General features: G+C 44.6%; 1 protein-coding gene across 5 annotated transcripts in view; it reads right to left on the minus strand.

The window, feature by feature from the left end:
- Positions 1 to 20,132, minus strand: part of RUNX2 (RUNX family transcription factor 2) — a 155,987-nt gene that overhangs the window by 27,529 nt on the left and 108,326 nt on the right. For 4 of the 5 annotated variants that reach the window (XM_074154128.1, XM_074154127.1, XM_074154123.1 and 1 more), the window contains one exon: positions 8,197 to 8,370. The exons of the other annotated variant lie outside the window; for it this stretch is intronic. In XM_074154128.1, coding sequence (XP_074010229.1) covers positions 8,197 to 8,370 — 174 coding nt within the window. The remainder of the gene's footprint in view (positions 1 to 8,196; positions 8,371 to 20,132) is intronic. 5 annotated transcript variants of the gene reach the window in all.

The following is a 20,132-nucleotide window of genomic DNA, read 5'->3' on the forward strand; positions in this document are numbered from 1 at the left end:
ATCTCAAATCCAAGCTCCTTCGAACTCCAAGAGCTTTTCAATCTCTGCTTCCGAATCCAAAACAGAGTCCCTTAAAGTTTTGGTTTTAGGTCAGCTCCAGTGCTGGGAGGAAATTATATAGCAGGGAAAGGCTAGGAAAAAATCACGGCAGAGGATGTTTTCACAGGGTTTTGGTCTAAGATGGTGAAAACCTCAGGAAAGGAGCTGCCTTCTGGAGGTTCATGCCACTTCTGGTAGTGCAGTCCTCATAGCATGAGAAGATCTTGAGTAGCTCTGGCACCATCACCACTTTGAACACCCATGGGGGACACCTAACATCCTTAATCCAACAACTGTGAATGTCTGCATGGACACAAGAAGGACAAATGGCAAAAAGTGGTATTTCAAAGGCTCGTGTGGTCTTTCAGAGCAATATCTCATACTGTGCTCTCAGAGGCAGAATATGGGGCTGGCCGGACCACCAGTTGACCCAAAACTGTACCATATAATCTTACGACACCTAGCTTAAATTTATACATGGCTTCTATGGGTCATTCCAACCTCAAAGCTGCAATACCACATTTCTTTTTTAGATATACACATGTGATTTCTGCTCTCCATGAGACCAATACTGTGAGATTTTTAAACTGAAAAATATTTTAGAGAAAGAGAGAAAAAAGGACGGACTGTTAGTGAAGACACTGTGCTGTGACTTAACTGCTTCTGGCCCTGAAGCAGATCTCCTGTTAGACCTGGGTAACTTACCCAACCTCCATTTGACCACAAATTCTACCTAAATTTAAGGACAATAACGACATATTGCTTATTTAGTTAGTGTTCGTTAAGGTGCAGGCACTCTCTAAGTGCCTCACAAAACAGGGTGCTTTTCTTGGCTGGCCACTTCCCACCCAGATATTTAGATGCAAACTTCAGCCCCTCTGAAACTAGAATGCAATCAATTTATCTCCGGGGAAATGAGATCGTGTCTTCTCAGGGAATAGGAAATAATAAAGAGGAAAATCAAACATCAGATGATGCATCAGAGCTCAGTGACTGAGAAGAAGGTCACAACATCCCAGGCTGGAGGGTTACTGTGATTCCTCCACACTGAGGCATGGCTGAGGTCATGGTTGAGGGAATTTTGCCCTGGGGCTGACTGGCTTCAAGAGTTGTCTTTGGCCTGTTAGGAAACCGGAAAGTGAAGATACAAGTTTCACCAGATCCTACGGTAAATGCCCTACAACTGGTGCCTGCTGACTGATAGCGGCCAAGGTTTGCATGGACGTGAGAGGAGAGAGCAGCTAAATGCCTTCACCTTGCCAAGTCAAAGGTGATCTGCTAGCCCACAGGGCAATTGTCACTGCTCAGTGGCATTGCCCAATCCCCAGAGCAAAATGTTGTGAGGCAGACTCCAAAGCTGCCCCATCTAGTCCTTGAAAGTGGACATGCAGCTGGGTCTCACATGGCACCTTTTCTCACCAGCAGATGTTCCTTGCAATGCTGCTGGAGCAGAGACTTTGGCCACCGAGGCCCAACCAGCCCATCTCTTCTGGTCCCACATGCCACCAAACCAAACCTCTTGGGGGGAAGGAGGGTGCTGGAGGTGGCAGCTGCCAGGACAGCACTTTCAGAGCAGATTCACACGGATGCTTCTGAGGGTAATATAATGACATCCTTAGGAGGGTCATCTCCTCCTCACTTGGGCATGGAAGAGGTGGAGTGACTATTTGGTACCAGAGGGCAAGAAGCTACAAGCAGATTTACGAGAGATTTTCCTTGGCCTCCTACACCAGAGACCAGCTTCCCCATTCGCTCCAGCTGGTTGGCTCGCACATGTCTGCCGGGTCCCTGCGGGCCAGGGGCTTTGTGCCACCACCCAAAGCACCATGTGCTCTGCAGGCACAGCACATCTTCCCAATCACGAAAAGCCCAGAACACATGAGAAACCTTAGACCCCTGAGGCAGAGAAAGTGTGGATTCCTCCCTAAAGGAATCTCTCCAAAACAAGGGAAAAATCAAATATGAAAATACAGTAAAAAGCTTGGGAAAAAGCCCCCCATCTTCCAGCATTGGGAAGAGCTAGCAGAGCATTCAAGAACAGCAGAGGAGGCAGAGGGCCACTTTGAGTTGGCATTTTCACTTGAAAATTTTGGAGTGATTACTAAGAGCAGTCCTCCTTTTGTAAACATTTCTGTTATGCCTGCGTGGGTGTGAAGAAAAGAGCGGCTTTCAGCATATTCGCTCACAACAGGGCATATCATGGGTATGCTAAGAAAGCCCGGGCACGGCTCGGCTGAAACAATTCAGGGGGGAGAGGTCTAAGCTAACGAACAAACAGCTCCGTCCCGCTTGCACTTCCAGGTAAACCTCGCCGAAGCAGGAAATACTGAGTATTGCAAATTATTTTGTGTCTGGGTTTTACCGCCACATTTATAGGCAGCGGGAGATATACTTGGTGCTCGACCCTTGTGGTCTGTGGTTGACTGCATGAATGGACAATGGAGACTGATGCTTAATGGACAATAAGCGGTTTTGAAAATCAGTCCAAGATTGGATGCACTGCATAGAACTGGAAAAAAAAAGAAAGAATTAAAAAAAAACCCCAGTGACCTGTTCTCTCACTGATAACATTGGTTCTCCAGCAATGTGACTTCTCTTCCTTCAATGGAAATGTTCTGAAGTGTCAATGAAGAAAAAAATAAGAAAAAACCCATAAATAGCCCCAAAGGATGAGTTTTTCCACTGCTTTTGCACTGGATTATGAGGCACACAGATTTGTGATAGAAAAAAAAAAAATCAGTTTCCCATGTCCCAAGCTGAGTTACGTGATCAGAGCACAATCAGAGGCTCACAGCTCCTCGGCGCGCCGCCTGTAACACCCCACTGTCACATGCGTCCACGCACTTTGCAAACACACTCTCGTTTAAACCCAGCCATCAGCCCTAGCACCGGCTGCTGCCGCTGGTACGCTGCCGATACTAAAAACCAAACTGTCTGGAGCTATCTTTGCTAAACACTTAAAGCAAATGTCCTCACTTCTGATCTTAACAAAGCCAAAATGACTTTCCGCATGAGTAACCCAACTATTGTTGTAACCCTCCCCCCTGCCCCCCAGCAAAACAACAACAAAAACACAACCTCCTTCTCATCTCTGACTATTTCTTAGGCATCTTTAAAAGCCCAGGGCTTGATCCGAATTGCCCAGTTCAACCAATGAAGTCAAATCCGATGGAGTTACCCCCCAATGTACAGAAGCCTAATTGAGACCAGATTTTGGCCTGAAGAACCTCTAAAACCGTTTCTCCTCCCACTCCCGCAAGAGTCACATTTCTCAAAGAAAAAAAAAAAATAAACTGAACAAGTTTAGTTGCCAGTAGGGCAACTAAATTGTAAAGGAGGAGGAAAAATAAAGTTAAAAGAATACTTTAATAGGAGGGACACAAGCTTTACCAAATGGAGGTTCACGGTGGCAACTCGCCAGCGCCTGAAGGATGCAATCAGTTTGTATAAAACCCAGCAGACTGCAGCCACCCTTGTGTTCACAGCAGCAGAAATCCCAGCTCCATCACCTCATCCACTCAGTCTTGGAGCTTTTATTCCATGTTACAGCAAGCTGAAGGCAAAACTCCCCCTATAAGCCTATTACTTGGGCTGTTTCTAAATTATCTGCTCCAGGCAACCACGCGCTATGTCTGATGGGCTCTCAGATCGATGTGCACCAGCTACAAACTGGTGTGTGCTTCAGAGTGCTGCTGGTCCCGGATAAAACACAGCCAACCCCTGGCAGGGCACTTGCACAGTGCCGGTCTAATGACAGCTACACCGTTTCTGTTTCAAACCTGTCCTGCAGCTGATGGTCTCTGAGAACAGGCACTGGTCCAGAGCCAGGACAATGCTGTGATGAGCAGGGCTTTCTGCCCTCTCCCTGACTCTGCAAAAGGGCAGTGTCCAGCCCATTGCCTGCAAGTCCTGAATGGGGGGAATTAAGGAAGACCCAGCTGGTACCATCCTCATCCTCCATCTGAGAGTCAAAGGTGCTTTCTGCCCATGGTCTTCCCAGCAGACTCAGTTTACGCAGTCCATTAAACCAGTCATAGAATCACAGAATGGTTTGGGTTGGAAGGGACCTTAAAGACAATCAAATTCCTATGGCCATGGGCAGGGACACCTCCCACCAGACCACGTTGCTCAAAGCCCCATCCAGCCTGGCCTTGAACACCTCCAGGGGTGGGGCAGCCACAGCTTCTCTGTAGAACCTGTCCCAGTGTCTCACCACCCTCACAGTAAAGAATTTCTTCCTAATATCTCATCTAAATCTCCCCTCTTTCAGTTTTAAACCATTACCCCTCATCCTATCTCTCCACTCCCTGATAAAGAGTCCCTCCCCATCTCTCCTGGAGCCCCTTTAGGTACTGAAAAAAATGATGAGGACTGAAGCCTGGCATCCCTGAAGTGCACGGGGAGGGGAAGAGGAAAAGGAAGGGAAAAAAAAAAGAAAAAGATTTCACAGGACCTGCTTTTGAGTGCTGTTATTTCAGTGATGAAAGTCACAGGTTGCCTATAGATCAGACGGTGCCACAGCGGTGATGGAGCATGAAACCTCACTTAACTCCCACTTCCCAGTCCCCGCAGCCGGGCTCCTCACGCCCACCACATTCCTGCCATTACGCCCGTGGCTTTTCCCGGCCGAGAGAAGCTAATCCTCACCGGTTGCCTTTTAGAAAAACAACAGTTTTCCTCGTTTCCTACTGAAACACTGATGCAACAGCTCTGTGTCTGAACGGGAATGTAATCGGATACGCGAGCCAGTTGTGCGAGTGCCGTTAGGGAAAGGGAAAAAAAAAATAAAAAAGCAAATATACCGGTATCCAAATGTGAACAGACAGGATCCCTGATTTACGGGCAGCAAGCAGGGTTCAAATTGAATCTGCACTGCCTCAGCAAAGGCAATTGCTTATTGGACGATTTGTTTTTTAATGACCCTTCGATGTTGCTTTTGCAGAATCCTAGTTAAAATGCCATGTTGAATAAGGGCAACTCTGTGCCTCGTACCGCCACAGCCCGCTCCTGTGGTAGGTTTAGGACTGTGCCGTGATTTCTAAAACCCGTACTCTGATACTCTAGGAAAATAAACACAACCTAGACAGAGAAAAGAAATATAAGAGTGAACCCCAAAGTGCTGAGTTCTTTCAGACTCAGGTGTGGGCCAGCCAGGCTTTAAATATTATTTCTGTTTAATCATGCAATAGCTATGCAAGACCTGAAGTGGAACGAAACGAAAACAGTTTATGTGCTTACCAGCGATAATGCGGATTTTGTCATAGGAAACCAGTATTTACTGTTAAAGTTATTAGGAATTAATTATTTTCTCTAAATTACTAGGTAAAAAGATTAAGAAATAAGGGTATTTTTAAAGGAATGCTTCGTTAATTCCAATAAAGGTAATAAAAAAAAAATCCTTGGTTTTCAGACAAGGGTCCATTCTCCTTTTAATACATACCCCAGCCATACCAGTCCGGTGACTATGTTAAGAAGCCAGTGGTACTCCCACTGAATGGCGCACCACAACAAGGAAACTGGTGGAGGTGGACAGCCCAAACATCTCACTCCCTATGACCACACCAACCAGGCGGACGTTTAGCAATTTCCCATGGTCACCTCACACCCGATCAAAGAGCTGCCTCGTCTGCGGCATCGCCTTTGTCTCTCCTGGGCAGGGTTTGTGTGGCAACGAGCAACCATTCATCCCAGAAGAACTCGGAGGGACTGTCCACAAAAAGCATCCCAGCACTTTGGTGGAACTTCAAAGTGCGTAGAGCTTTACAGATTACAATCAACGTCCTGAAGAGCACCACAAAGCCTTGCGGGGAAAGCAGCACGATTCAGAGAGCTCACACTGATGTAACGTGCTCACGCTTAATTGCCTTATTAAATGGGAGGGCTACCGGAAAGCTATCGAGTAGCCTTTGAGGGCTGGGTGTTTGACTTTTCTAAACTGAGGAGGAGAGAAGGGTCGGGAATAACATGGCAAATACTGTATCAGACCCCTTATTCTCTTCAAACTTTAATAACCAGCCAAGTCTTCACTATTTTGGGGTAAATTAGAGCAATTTGGGATTCTAAAGCATCCCGCAACCATGAGTTTGTTTGGCAAGAAAAGCACATAACCCACAATAGATAGGAAAGTCAGCCTCCCTTCCTCGGTTCAGCTCACTTCCCTCTGCCCTACCAGCGCCGCATCTTCCCTCTCCCGATGAAGTCTCCACTGGTACTTTGAACTGCTGACTCTTAAATTTGCAGAGAAGACAGAGAATGCCACACAGCTTTGTTTGCAGTCAGGCTTATTTTAAAGCTCATCTGAAGTTTTCACCTCCCGGATCTGTAAATGCTGCTGCTGATTCATAAGGAGGCAGCGAAGTACTCTATTAATCAAACCCAGCAGAACATTTTCTACAGGAGGCATTTATGTGAATGAGAGCAGCATATGAGGTTACACTTAGCTAGGAAGAAAATTACAAGGGGATCTCAGTTCTCGTGCTTCAGGGCATAAGCTGATCACCAGATGGGGTCAGGAAGAATTTCACCCTCCTTCGTTCCTAGATATAGTGTTGCACAATAGGTAAACTATGGAGGCACAAGGAAGAAAGAAAAAAGCTGAGTATAGCCCCAGATTTTCCCCCTGTTTTCTGGGGAAGTATGTCTCCAAACATCACCAGACAGAAGACAGTATGTTAGAAAAAAAATTGGGCTTCAGTTTGGCACTTCTTACCCAGAAAATGTTACGCACAAGAGCCCTGACTTCACGTGTCCAGTGAACAAAACACTAAGTCCAGCCAAAAAACCTGCTCTGGGAAGCTGGCGGGCAGGAGGTATCTTGTAATGGGTACGATAGACATATTTAGTATATTATAAACATTTTACGCTAGTTAAAAGCTAGACTTCTAGATTTGGAAGAACTTTGCCACAGCTCATGTGAACCATTTTCTCGTTTCAATTCTCTGAGTGCTTTGGGTTCAAATTAACCCACTCACTTCTCTTCCTCACTGCAAATTAATAAACCAGTTGAACTCAAAAAAAAGAAGAAAAAGAAAGAAGAAAGCCACAACACTTTGTTAAAACCGCTAAGTTTCAGCTGGTATCATGTCAAAACCACTTGAAACATGAAACCAGAAATCTTCCTAGGTTGACTCAAAGACAATGTATATACTGGGAGTTCTTTAGCAGTAAAGGAATACTGGTACATAAGATTGGCACAGGCCTCCTGGTACAGATACAACTATAGCAGCAAAAGTGAGTTTTAAACTGGTCTAGTAAATTGAGCCAAGAGTTTTGTTGATGGACTTGCATCTAGGTGAAGTTCTCCCATAGTTCTAGCAAGTGACCTGGTCAGGGGCAACGCCTCTTCACATCCTGGATGGACGCAAATACGTCAGCACAAGTTCTGAGTGTAGAAATGGCCAAAATTAGGTAGAAGTTGTTTTGACACTCTTTTGAAAAAATTAACCAGCTCTGAATTTAGAAAAATGACAAAATTGGTTTATTTTGTAGGCCTCGTGGTTTTGTTGCAACTTTCTGGCATAGCTGCAGTTAAACATCTTGTTTGGGTCTTTTAATCTGTGACACATGGTACTTTACGATTTCTCTCAGCACAATGAAATCTGTCTCTCAGCATGCAATCGTAAATGTTGCATACAACCCTCACAAGCAACCTTTGGAGATTTCTCCATAACCCAGTTCGTTTATTGTAACAAGTGGTCAGCACTGGTGCTAGAAGGAATCTGCCATGTGAGAAGATTGTATTATTGTTCCTTTAATTATTAGACCTTTAAATGTTGGCTGTTTCCCCCAACGCCAGTGCAAAATAAGAACGCTGAATAAAAATGTTCATTCTAATATGTACCGTTGCACACACAGACGACAAGGCAGAGCAACGTGGCAGTTAGAGTTTCACCAGATTCCCGCTCAATTTACCCAGATGATTGACTATTTTGGACTATTTTGGATTTACGGCAAAACGATATTTAAAAAAAAAAAAAAAAAAAAAAGTAAGACATTTTCAGCTTCAAACACTATAGAAAAATCCACTTCCCACCTAGCTTTGCTTGGAACACGTCTCTCGCTCTGTAACAGCCTCTTTCACTGCAGTTGAGACACAAATATCCATAAGCAATTACTACCGTTGCCTGTGCAAGTCAAACCTATGGTTCTGTCTCTTACCTGTAATCTGACTCTGTCCTTGTGGATTAAAAGGACTTGGTGCAGAGTTCAGAGAGGGCCGTGGGCTCTGGGTCGGGACCCCTACTCTCATACTGGGATGAGGAATGCGCCCTAAATCACTGAGGCGTTCAGAGAACAAACTAGGTTTAGAGTCATCAAGCTTCTGTCTGTGCCCTGGAAACAGCAAATCATAAAATAAAAGCGTTAATGACAGGATTTAGTAATTTAACACACCCAAAAAAGAACCCCAAAATGGCCTCTAAGGACCTGTTATTAGATTTAACGGACTTACAGGTATCTCAGCTACCCCCGATAATACAGCGACGTCGGTGGGGTGATTTGTGTTTTGGGCATGGTTGTGCTAGTGAAAGCCTTATCGAGTACAACTGTGCCCAGACAGATGTGTAACATGTTGCAATTATGATCAAAATAAGCACTTATGAGGACACCCACACAAGGTCTTTTTTGCCTTTTTTTTTCTTTTTTTTTTTTTTTTTTTTTTGCTGCTTTAACTACACCAGGTAGTTAAAGGGGCAAACTTTCTTTTCCAAAAGGAAGCCTCGTGTAAGTACAAGTTATCAAGTGGGACAATTATTCTATGCCTGGTTTATGTATGTTGTGGATTTTTGCTAAGAAAATGCAAGCTTTCCTTCTTCCCCCCTTTTTTTTTTTTCCTTTTTTTTTTCCTTCTTCCCCCTTTTTTTTTTTTTTCCTTTTTTCCTTTCCTTCCTCTGTCACAGTTAGTCACCAACTTTCATTCCTCTGGGACATTTTCCAAAAAGTAAATAGTGACTGTCATTTGAGAAGAGCAGTATCGCAAGGAAAAACCTTCAAAGCTGCTGGCCAAGACTGGGTCCTACACTCCCTTGCATGGTCAGCCTTCCTCAGTGCTCCTGTTTCTCTCCCCAAAACCAGGCTCACTGCCCTCGTGCCGTATGGCCACATTGGGAAAAGTAATTTATGGGTGCTCAGTTGTCAAAAAAAATGTCAAAAAGCAACAGGATGCCCCAAATGGTACTGCTCACATTGCCATTGAGATGTTTCAAGAGTAAAGGCTTCACTTCTCTAACTGTTGTATTTTTGCTCCTAGGCTTATTTTCTTTCCACAGTAGTTACAGGATGCTCCTCGCCTTTGAATGTAAGGCAGAGAAGGTGTTATTTCTATCATTCAACATATGGAGAAACAGGCCTGCATAGAGATTAGGGTCAGGACTAATTTTACTTAACTTCAGTCATTCATAAATCAGGCATCTAGTCTAAACTCTTCTAATGTAGACTTCCTCTACAGTTAATGGAAAGAAATAGCTACTTCCAGAGGGCAATTCATCTCATTTGTCTCTGACACCAGCCTTAAAACGGGATGATTCACCTTCTGAATTTGCTTTCTCTTCCTTCTCTGATCAGAGAGGGAGCACACATGACTGGTTTAATTAGACACTCTCACCATTAGTCAACATTAAAAGGAATTAATCTTACCCTAAGTTACCAACCAAGGTCACACAAAAAGCCTCTGGCAGAGCTGAAACGGGGGCCCAAACCCTCTGACTGCAACCCAGAACCATGTTTCCCTCCATCCCTGTAAGCACTGGTGGGGCACAGGCACCAGCGATAACTGGGTAGAATATTTTTATGTTTTTAACAATAAGAAGGGTCCTCGGTAGGGTTTGGGTTTGAACCCTTCCAGATGATCCCCAGTGGCTTGAGATAATCTGCGTTGTCCCTCAGCAGTGTGACCACAGCTGATCTGCCTGCAGGCTACAAGAGTCCAGCTTTGCAGACATGGTCAGATTGTCCCATCGGTCTTAGGGCCAGAGAACCAATTCTGGCACTGGTTAATTTATTTTAAAAGTATAATTGAGGCCACTGAGTTGAGACTGAACTATCAGACTACCACTCTTGGTAGTATGGTCTTTTAATGGTACTTCTCACCACAGTACTGAAGGACATGGGTTCACATCATCTAACTGGGACCATGGTGCCTACATATGGTGAAGCAATGTCAATACTAGACAGCTAAATCCAAACTAGATTCAGAGAACCTCAGTTCTAGGTAGAGACGTGAAGGATTCAGACTGGGAGATGAGAAGAAACTGGATGGAATTTAATTTTGGAGAAAGTTCTTTAGCAATTTAAAAAAATTAATTAGTTGACCCATTATTTTGTACTTTGAAGTATGTTTTTTCTCCCCCAGGATGACTCAGTCTAAAAGGGCAGGGTCGGAGGGAGCTTTCTCCTTAAGGAGAAGGTGCTGCTCTGTGTTAGCGCTGACATGGGTGGCTACTCCTCTCTTCAGGAGATATCAATCACTTTCAAGGGGGAAGGACTTTTGGTGGGTTTGTAACAACTCCGTAATGGCAGCTTAATGAACAGGATAACATCTAACCTGGTAGTCTTTAGCATTATCTTTTCAATCTATTTAAATGACAACTTGTACAAGCTGGGTGCTGCTAAATGTGAAGAAACGACTTTCACGCACGCACACAGTCCGTGTTCTCTTGTTGCTTCTGCTTCTCCATCTTCTTTTCCTTCACAATTTTTACGTACTCACTTTTCCCTTTGCCAGCCATACTCTTCCCTCCGTTTTTTTAAAGGCATCTCCTCCCCCTTCCCTTCTCACTTCTACTCCTCCCTAATCACATTTAGGCAAATTCAAGAGGGCTCAAAACAAGGCGAACATGATTAGCCTATCTCTGGCCTCACACGCCAGGGCTGACTTTATTTGGGAATGAACCCACCCCTAAAGTGAATCTTATTTTGAATTTTCAGAGGAAAATCCTGTGCTATTTTTATACAACTTCCTTTTCCTAAAGAATCACTAACAAACCGGTGCGCCAGCTATTTTATCTTTCTTCAGATAACTCAACAATCACCTGTTAGGCAGGTCATTGCTCCTGCACCAACCCGTGCCCGATAGACCCCAGCTTTGTTTTCATCACACTCTGTTTGCCCACGCATAGCTTTGCTAGAAAGATTTTGTATTTAATTATGTGTATTATCATTACAATGAACTAGGTCAATCCCAGAAAGACAAAATTCATCAGGACAGGAGTGCACTTTAATGCAGGTGGGGGGAGAGAGAAGGAAAAAAAAGATGAAAGAATAGAGGGGAAAAAAAGGAAATAAGAAGAAAGATTCCCACATCTGGTTGAATTGAAATGATCTAGAGATGTGTGGGTTTGGGTGTTGCCACCTCCCTCACTCCCCCCTGCGCCCCCCCAAAAAATGTAGGGAAAAGAGAGCTCTGTGCACATCTGGAAGACCCCAGGCATCAATGGAACTGCAAGTCCCCAGAAAGCAGCAAGGGGCCGAAGGCAGACTTGCCTTCACCTTCTGGACATTTAAAATTTAGGGTTGTAACATGGAGTCATGTTGTGACAAAGAGATCCACAGAAGGAGCCACACTCCCCCAGTGAAATGTCCCAGTGAGATGAGATTACATTACAGCTTGGCACGTTACGGGTTACTATGCTTTGATAAAAGCTAAACGTGCTCACATTGAAAGTAAGCAGGAAACTCAACAAAAACTTCATATTCAGGAGGTGCTCCCAAAGAAGTGTAGGCAACTTAAATAAGTCTCTTGCCCTGATTCCTGTGCAGAGTAAAATAAAATCCCATTAAGTACGGAGGAGCCATGAGGTATGGGCTGAAAACACTCTAAAAAGACCTTCTGAGTAGCACATAAGCAGCAGCAATGAAATATGTGATACATGTTTAAAACTCATTCCACAGGCTGCTTTTCATCTCTCATTGATATATGTGTCCGTTGACAGAGAAATTCCTGATCCCAGGGGAGCGTGCTAAGAAAAGCTGTATTCCTTGGTCTCAGTCATGAGGTGTAATTTTATTTCAGGAAAAAAGATTAGGGTAGCGAGTGTGGATAGCTCGGGGAGAATCTGTGATCTGCCGCGGCAGTCAGTACATTAAAAAGCAATATAAAGCTACATAAAGAATAGGATAAAATAATGTTGCAGCTATCCCAGTGCCTGCAACGCCACATTTACTGCCGGTTGCTCTGTTGCAAAGACAATTTTGTGGAATGGATTGGGCTTGGAGGGGACACACAGGCGCTCTTGGATAGGAAATCTTCTGGGGTTGTTCAGTCTGGGGAAGAGGAGACTGAGGGGAGACCTTATCGCTCTCTACAAGTACCTGAAAGGAGGCTGTAGAGAGGCGGGGGTCGGTCTCTTCTCCCAAGTTACAGATGATAGGACAAGAGGCAATGGCCTCAAGTTGCACCAGGGGAAGTTCAGGTTAGATATTAGGAAATATTTCTTTACTGAAAGGGTTGTCAGGCATTGGAATGGGCTGCCCAGGGAGGTGGTTGAGGCACCATCCCTGGAGGTATTCAAGAGAGGAGTTGACATAGTGCTTGGGAATATGGATTAGTGTTGGGTGGTGTGGTGGTGTGTGTGTGGGTTGCGTGTGTGGTGGTTTTGTTTTTGGTTTTTTGTGTTGGTTTTTTTTTTTTGTTTTTTTTTTTTTCATTGGTTGGACTAGATGATCTTAAAAGGTCCCTTCCAACCTCTGTGATTCTGTGATTCTGTGAAATGCAGCCCACAAAGATTTCGGCTGTCCCATGTGTTACTGAATAAGGATGGGACCCAGAGGCCATTGGAATAGATCAGGTCACAGGCAAGGAGATGGGAAAGAGATGAGAAAACCTGAGAGTTAATAGGCAAAAGTTATACAAGCTGTTCTGATTCATCTGTTGTCACAGTACAAAACATGACAGGTATTAGCAATCCATTATTTGCTCCAAAATGACAGGCAATATTCTGGTCTCTCACGGCTACTCAGCTGTTTCAAGCCAAACACCAACCTGAGTATTAGTTTCTGGAGACAGAAAGCATTGCCATTAATCCACCCCAGGACCAGTTTGGGTCGTTTTACACAAACTGAACCAGAAAATAGTACTAAGAGAGTGCAATAAAGTTAACGCAAACTGCAGCCAGCCAGGCCGTGCTCGCCAGCCCAGGACGGCCTCAGAACATGTTAAAATGGCCCACAGAAATTAATGTTCAACTCTAACATCCCAGGCACGGCAGAAGATGTGAGGAGGCTTCATCTCCAGCGTAATCATTTCAGTTTAAACTAAACGAAGGAATGTCTTCCAGATCAAAGCAAGGCAATCTTGAGCCTGCTGGATGTGGTAACTGGAAAGGGACGTGAGCTCGTCTCTCATCACTGAACTTCCACCGCTCCGCTGGAGAAGTCAAGATGTAAATCGGGCCGTGGAAGAGGCTGACTTGCAGAATGTAAATGTGGTGTTGATGCTTGAAGATTTTTACCTCCTCGGGGAGGAGGGGTGTGCGTTTTTATCTTTCAGCTTGTGGGTGTGGAACTGAAAACTAATCAGATTATGCTACACGTGGCCGCGCCAGATGCTGACACTCAGGGACTCCCTTTCTTTGTACCGTGTACACCACCCACCACTTTTTGTGTGTGTGTGTGTTTTTTTCTGGTACCAAGGAGATCTGGTTACCAGATTTTCAACAGATGCTTTTATCACTCTCAAGCGGGTTAGCTATTTTCAGTCATCGCCCAGTTCTTTTTTGATTTCGCCTCAACAAGAAGAAGTATCGTGGGAGTCAAGTGTCTCCGTAAAAGAGCCAAGGGAAGGCAGGAAGGTCATGAAAGTAAGAACCTGGGCTCTTACCTGCTGGGGACACATTTGCTGGGACATCTCAGACAGAATGGAGAGTGATGACCTAACTTGAAATACCACCATGGTTTCTGTTGGCTATATGTCATGTGCTCAGCATCAGCTAGTCAAGTTTGGAAAGTCACTCCATGGACTTTGGAGAGTCACTCCATGGAGTGACTACAGCTGGGAAGGGAAAATAAATTAAAATAATTTTTTGAACTCCAGGGCTGGGAACCGAGGCTTTCTATGGCTCTGGGTTCAGTGCTGAGATTGAAAAAGAAGAAATCTTTAATGGAAAAGGGACTTTCCTTCAGGCTACAGGGTGGCAGAAAGGAGAATCACCTAGTTACCAAGCTATGAATTTATAGCCTATACACTCCAAGCTCTCCATGACTTCATGAGAAGCACATCGGAGACCAAGAACCTGAGTTTTGATTATTCCCACTGTTCTCCAAAGGCAAAGTGCTTTAAAAAGGTAAAGAATGGGCACATTTTTTCCTACTGACATTATATGTCTTTGAGACAAGCACTCTGATTATATCTCCTTTAACACACTAGTGACATGCTTTTGTGTACACGCTGGAGAAGACAATTTCACACCACAAAAAATGACAGGTTGCATGTCCTCTGAATTTCATCACAAATTCTCCTTAAATTCTCTTCCTGCATTTCATCCCATTTGGTCCTACGGATCAGATGTAACTGGGAGATACTGGTATGGGCTTGACTGTGAATTCAGCTACAGGCTTGTAAAGCTGAAGTCAAGGGAGCCACATTTATGCCACGGCAAAGGAGTGGAGACCCGAGCCTAAGGCTTCTTAACAGCTGTTGTGCAGGGACTGGATAACGCTGAGCATTCAGCAGGAAGCAAAAATATTCATTGTTCTGTTACAAATTTCAGACAATACATCATTGCAGCAAGATGTCACTCCAAAGCAGTGTCAATCTACGCTCCGGAGGTAGAAATAAGAGCGCCATAAATCAGCAAAAGCCCAGAAGACACACGTCAGCTCTTTGCAAGGAAAAATCTCTGAAGCAAGTCACAAGGGTCCCTCTTGTGTCCCTTGTCTTGTGACAAAATGTCATCCCTGGGCTGGCTTCCCCTAACCCAGTCCTACCGAATGCACCCAATCCAAAGTTCATGACAAAAAGCCCAAAACACAAAAGAGCCAAACAATTTTTACCCAGGAAAGGGAAAAGCTTGGAACCCTTCCAGTCTCTTGGGTAAAGATACAATTATGAGAAGAAAAATATAATCCACCCAAGAGACATAATTACCTAATTAGGCCATAGGCTGTGCATAGGAAAGGTTCTTATAGTTCATAAAACAAGGAGCGACGTAGGTGCAGTAACTGCAGTTAATTCACTCAATGGAGAAGAAAAAAAGGTGTTTGTTTTTTAAATAGCTGAGGGCACCAGTTTGCATTAGATCTTATTCTCCTGACTGTACACAGAGCCCTCTTAGTGTCAACAGGAGCCACTCAGACGCAGGCAGAAAACAAGATCTTGTCTCTTTTTGTTCTGAAAAAAAGACATTATTTTTCACCCAAAGCAGGTAAGCCCTAGACCTGAAGCTATTGCAGAGAAATGGAAATAAAGACAGAGGAACGTACGCTGTGGATGGGCTCAGTTCCTACACTATGCATCTAACGTGGCCCATCGCCAAAATCCCACTGAGCTCCTCCTCCCTGACCCCTGATCTCTCGAAGCTCTGCAGATACTGGTATGGCTCCAAAAGGGCCAGATCCAGTTCCCAGGGGAACCAGTTATGCTACTGTCTTCCAGGAGCTGTGGCTCCAGCCCGGGGTGAGCAGAGGCAGGGGCAGGTTTCAACCTCAGCATAGAGGTCGAGCCCACAGAGCATCTCTGGTGTCGATGGTCATGTCCCCACTGACTTATTGGGAGCGAAAGCAAATTTCGACTCAGCTCATCTCGCAGGCAGCTCGCCCAGCACGGGATGGAGTCAGAGCTTCCAGCAGGTCGAAGAGAGGAAGGGGCAGGAAGGGCAAAGGAAAACAATCCCATGGGTGTGTAACCTGTGTCTCTTCGAGCCCATGGGAATGACTCTAGCTCAACCACTGCAAAGCCTTTGAGGCTATAAAGTGCTATCAGTGCTTTTTAAAAGTCAGCTGGGGTCTGTGAAAAGCATGGATCCAGCTGAAAGACAGACCCAGAGGTCGGGGTTTTTCAGCAAACGGCAACAGCTGCAAAGGAGCCTCTCACTTCCAAAATTTCTCTATCTAGAGAGGTGAAAAATGCCTGTTTGGAGTAAGGCTCCAGGCTGTTCCTCCAGCAGACGAGGGACTGATGGGGGGCATGTGGCAGGGGCTGAGCTGGCCCCAAGGCCTGCACAGGGAAAGTTATGTTAAAGCAGCAAAAATGGAAGATTTAATGAATGAAACCAAAAAGGTGCTTCAAGAAAAAGGAGAAGCAGAACAGGAAGGGGCTCGAGTGGGATTGCTTTTGCACCCTCCCACTCTTCAACTCATCCCAGCGTCGCAGGATCCATTCTGCTCTGTCCCTCTGCTGCGGTATGGCATCGGCTCACCAGAAAATGAGCAAGGTCTCCCTTTGCTATAGTGGTTTTTCATCTTTCTTTCTCTTTTCTTCTTGAAAAGCTTTTGAATTCTGACTTGGATCATGGATCTTGTTCTGCAAAGCAGAGCAACACCTTGTACGAACATCAGCCGGGTCGGGGAGGAAGCAGGTGGGACCCCCTTGGGCCAAGATGCTCTGCCTTCACCTTTGTCCATTCTTCACGAATGTAAAGGAGCCTGTGTGCACGTGTGCCAGGAAACCAGCTAAACATCGCTGGCATCGCCGCTCGGAGACATTAAAGACAACTCATATAAACAGAGACTGTCACGCAAGTCTCGGTCCCTGCCTTAATTCTCTTTGCCTGCCCGTATCTGTTACGCTTCCCCACTTCTTTTAGCAGAAGAGAAGAGAGAGAACAAGGGCCGTCCCGCAAAAGCGCAAGAGCTCCTCATTTTGACTTTCTGATCCTCATTCCGACTTTCTCATCCTCACCCTAACTCAGCAGTATCTTTGAGGAATAAGGATTCCCCCCCCGCCCCGCCTTCCGAAGGCAGCTATCCCATCAAGAGCCTGCCAATTCCTGTTGCTCGCCGCAGCGCCGGGCAGTAAAGATCACAGCAAACGAAGGGGGTGAGAGGAGGGGGAGAAGAGAAAAAAAATAAAAATCTCCTTGAACTGGCCTCCCTCCAGCTGGCAGGAGGGGATGGTTTTCTTAATGCTTGCGAAACCTGATTACTTTAAGAGAATGACGGGGGGGGGGACACGGTGTAAACACAGCTATTAAATCAGATTTAAGGCGCTTAGTTTAAATCTGGTCTAAGAGCTCTCCGATGCTACGCCGCTCTGCTCTCTAGACATCAATAAGGTGCATTTTCATTTTTGGTTTTGTTTTACGCCCCCAAAACCAGGAGCGTACTGCTGGCTGAACGCTGCGGTTACAACGGGAATTCAGGCATGGAAGAAACAACAGTTAAGCAGTAATAGATGGATGTGTGCGTGTTTGCACTCTATCTTTCAACAGATTGTTTTGCTGCGTTCGAAGACTACTGTGTTTATATCCATGCAGCAGGTTTTAAGCAGATTGTTTAAACTTGATTAAAGTGGGATACTTCTAAAATAACCTTACTAATAAAGTTCAGATGGCTAAGGAAACCTGCAAACGTGGTTAAAAATAAAAAAGATGCCATTTCAATCTCCACTGGCGGGGGGTAACATGATATAAACTCCAAAAGAAAACAGTCTTTACAAGTTCGACTTGAAGGATTATCTTGTGTATCAGCACCCTCTGTGGCAGAGTAGCATTTATCCACGTATCCACCCATGTTAATGCTGTTGCACAATTTACTACAGCCGTGATAGACAGATAATTGCTTTATCCACCCAAGTGTAATAAACGGAGTCTACTATGTTAATCCGGGTATTCTTATTGTCTGCGAATGCCAAGTAAGGGAGAGACGTACGCTGAAAACCCTGCCCTCTCCTTCCAAAACTACTGGAGTTTACTCACCCTCAGACCTGCTGAAGTGTTCTTATTGCATTCCACTCCCCTGCTTGCAGCGCCAAGTATTTTGAGTAGTATCAAGTTATATAAAGGGCACCTACGCTCAGGCTATACGGAGGCAGAAGCCAGGATGCACCAGCCTTTAGGAAAAAAAAAAACCACCCAACCCAACCACCCTCAAACATCTTTTCCTACTCAGTAAGTAAAACAGGCCAAGTATTATTTGTTCCTGGGCATAGCACAGAAAGTAATTAACCTGTCCTTCTAAAACTGGACATCCATTCAATTCCTGTGGAGTCTGTCTGACTGTTGAGAAATGTCGTTTAGCTGCTGGCCCATCAGTGTTTTCCACAAAAATCTATAAAGATTTTTTATTTTGAATGTCAAAACCAGCCGTATCCTTTAAAAGGTTTACAGATTCCTGGCGGCTCCATGAGCTTAGGTTTGTGGCATCAAGTTTGTAATGACAGTTTGATGGATGTCTCCCTTTCTTCCTCCTGAAAGGTATAAAGAACTGGTGGTTCCCCCAGTAAATATTATGCTTAATGCTGTTCTCTGCTCTTATTTATGCACTCAAGCGTGTAAAAAAAAAGTCCCATGCTGCTAGCAATGAGTGGGTTTATTGGGGCAACTTTCATGTTGCAGAAGACAGTCAACTTTCTGTGTAATCAGAGCACTTGCACAAGCACCTACACGATGTGCAAGTTTAGAAGATGGACCGCCTTAAGGGGCACATAAATGATGCAGCCGGGATTATGAGAAGAAACGTTGGCCTGAAGATCCTGCCAACAATCCTGGAGGTGAGTAACAGGGTTTTTTTTATCCCCTTATTATGCTCCACCTCTACCTGCCAACGCCAGGTGGAAGCTGGATGGACTAATCTCTGCTTTCAAGTCTTTGAGGGAAAGAAAGTGTCATAGAATCGTCTTGGTTGGAAGCGACCTTAAAGATCATCGAGTCCAACCATCACCCCAACACCAGCACCACGTCTACACGGCTTTTAAATACTTCTAGGGATGGCCATTCCACCACTTCCCATGCAGCTACAGGGGATGCATGGAGGAGAGTTTGGTGTTAGAAGGTTGCCCACTGACTACCAGTAGTGATACTGAAAAGGTAGGTATTTTATGTGCCTTTGGCCAATTAATATATAATATTTTCTTTAATAACTTGGATCATGCAATACAAAGCACGATTATAAAATCTTGAGATGACATCCGGTAGGGAGGAATCCTCCAGACTCTGGAGAAAGGAGTCAGAATTCAAAACGGTCTTAGCAAACCGGAGAACTGATATTTGCCATGTCATCAGTAAAATGACATGCAGTAAAAGTTAAGTGCATTGAAGTACACTTTGGAGCAAGAAATCAAACGCTCAAATGCCCCACAAGGACAAAGCAATCAGCCAGCAGCATTGCGGGGGAAGATCTGGGGGGAGCAGGGAGTTGTGAGTTGAATGTGAGTCAATAATAGAATTCTTTCTTGAAAAAATAAAAAATAAAAAAAAATCAAGTAAATGCAGTTCTGGGAAAGATTAATGGTTACGTTGCATAGAAGACATAGAAGGTAACTATTAAACTCTGCTCAGAAGTGGTGAGACATCAGCTGGACTGCTTCATCCAGTTTGGGACACCACCCTTTAAAAAAGATACAGACAAAGGAGAGAGAATCCAGAGAAGAGCAACAGAAGCGATAAGAGATTTAGAAAGCATGACCTACATGGAAAAGTTGAAGGAAATACATTTGTTTAGTCTAGAAAAGAGACGAGCAGGAAAGGACATGATAAGAGTAAAATGTTTTCTGAAGAAAATGGTAATCAATTGATCTCTATGTCAGCTGAGAACAGAACAAGAAAAAGCTGGCTTCATTTGAGGTAGAGGAGATTTAAGAGATTAATGTATGATATTAGCAAACTCCTTTTTAAGTATAAAAGAAAAAACACAAAAAACAGACTTGGTAAGTAAGTGGAAGACACAGCACTGGAGGTTTTAAGAATTTGGACAGATGTCAGTGATGATCTAAGTATATATAATACTTCCTCTGAGGAAAAATGGACTAGGTCGCCTGAGGTTTCATTTAGCCTTACTGTTCTAGGGCTGAGTGATTGTCTGTGCTTGGTGAAGTCACGTACACAATATTTTTAACATGAGTACATCAAGTCAGGCAGCTCGTGCTAACTCCGGGCCTGGTGCTGCAAAGGGTTCGGCATCTCCCACTGCCATGAAAGGGCACAGTGAAACACAGGCTGTGGCTG

This window comes from Numenius arquata, chromosome 9 (assembly GCF_964106895.1).
Source record: "Numenius arquata chromosome 9, bNumArq3.hap1.1, whole genome shotgun sequence".
NCBI lineage: Eukaryota > Metazoa > Chordata > Aves > Charadriiformes > Scolopacidae > Numenius > Numenius arquata.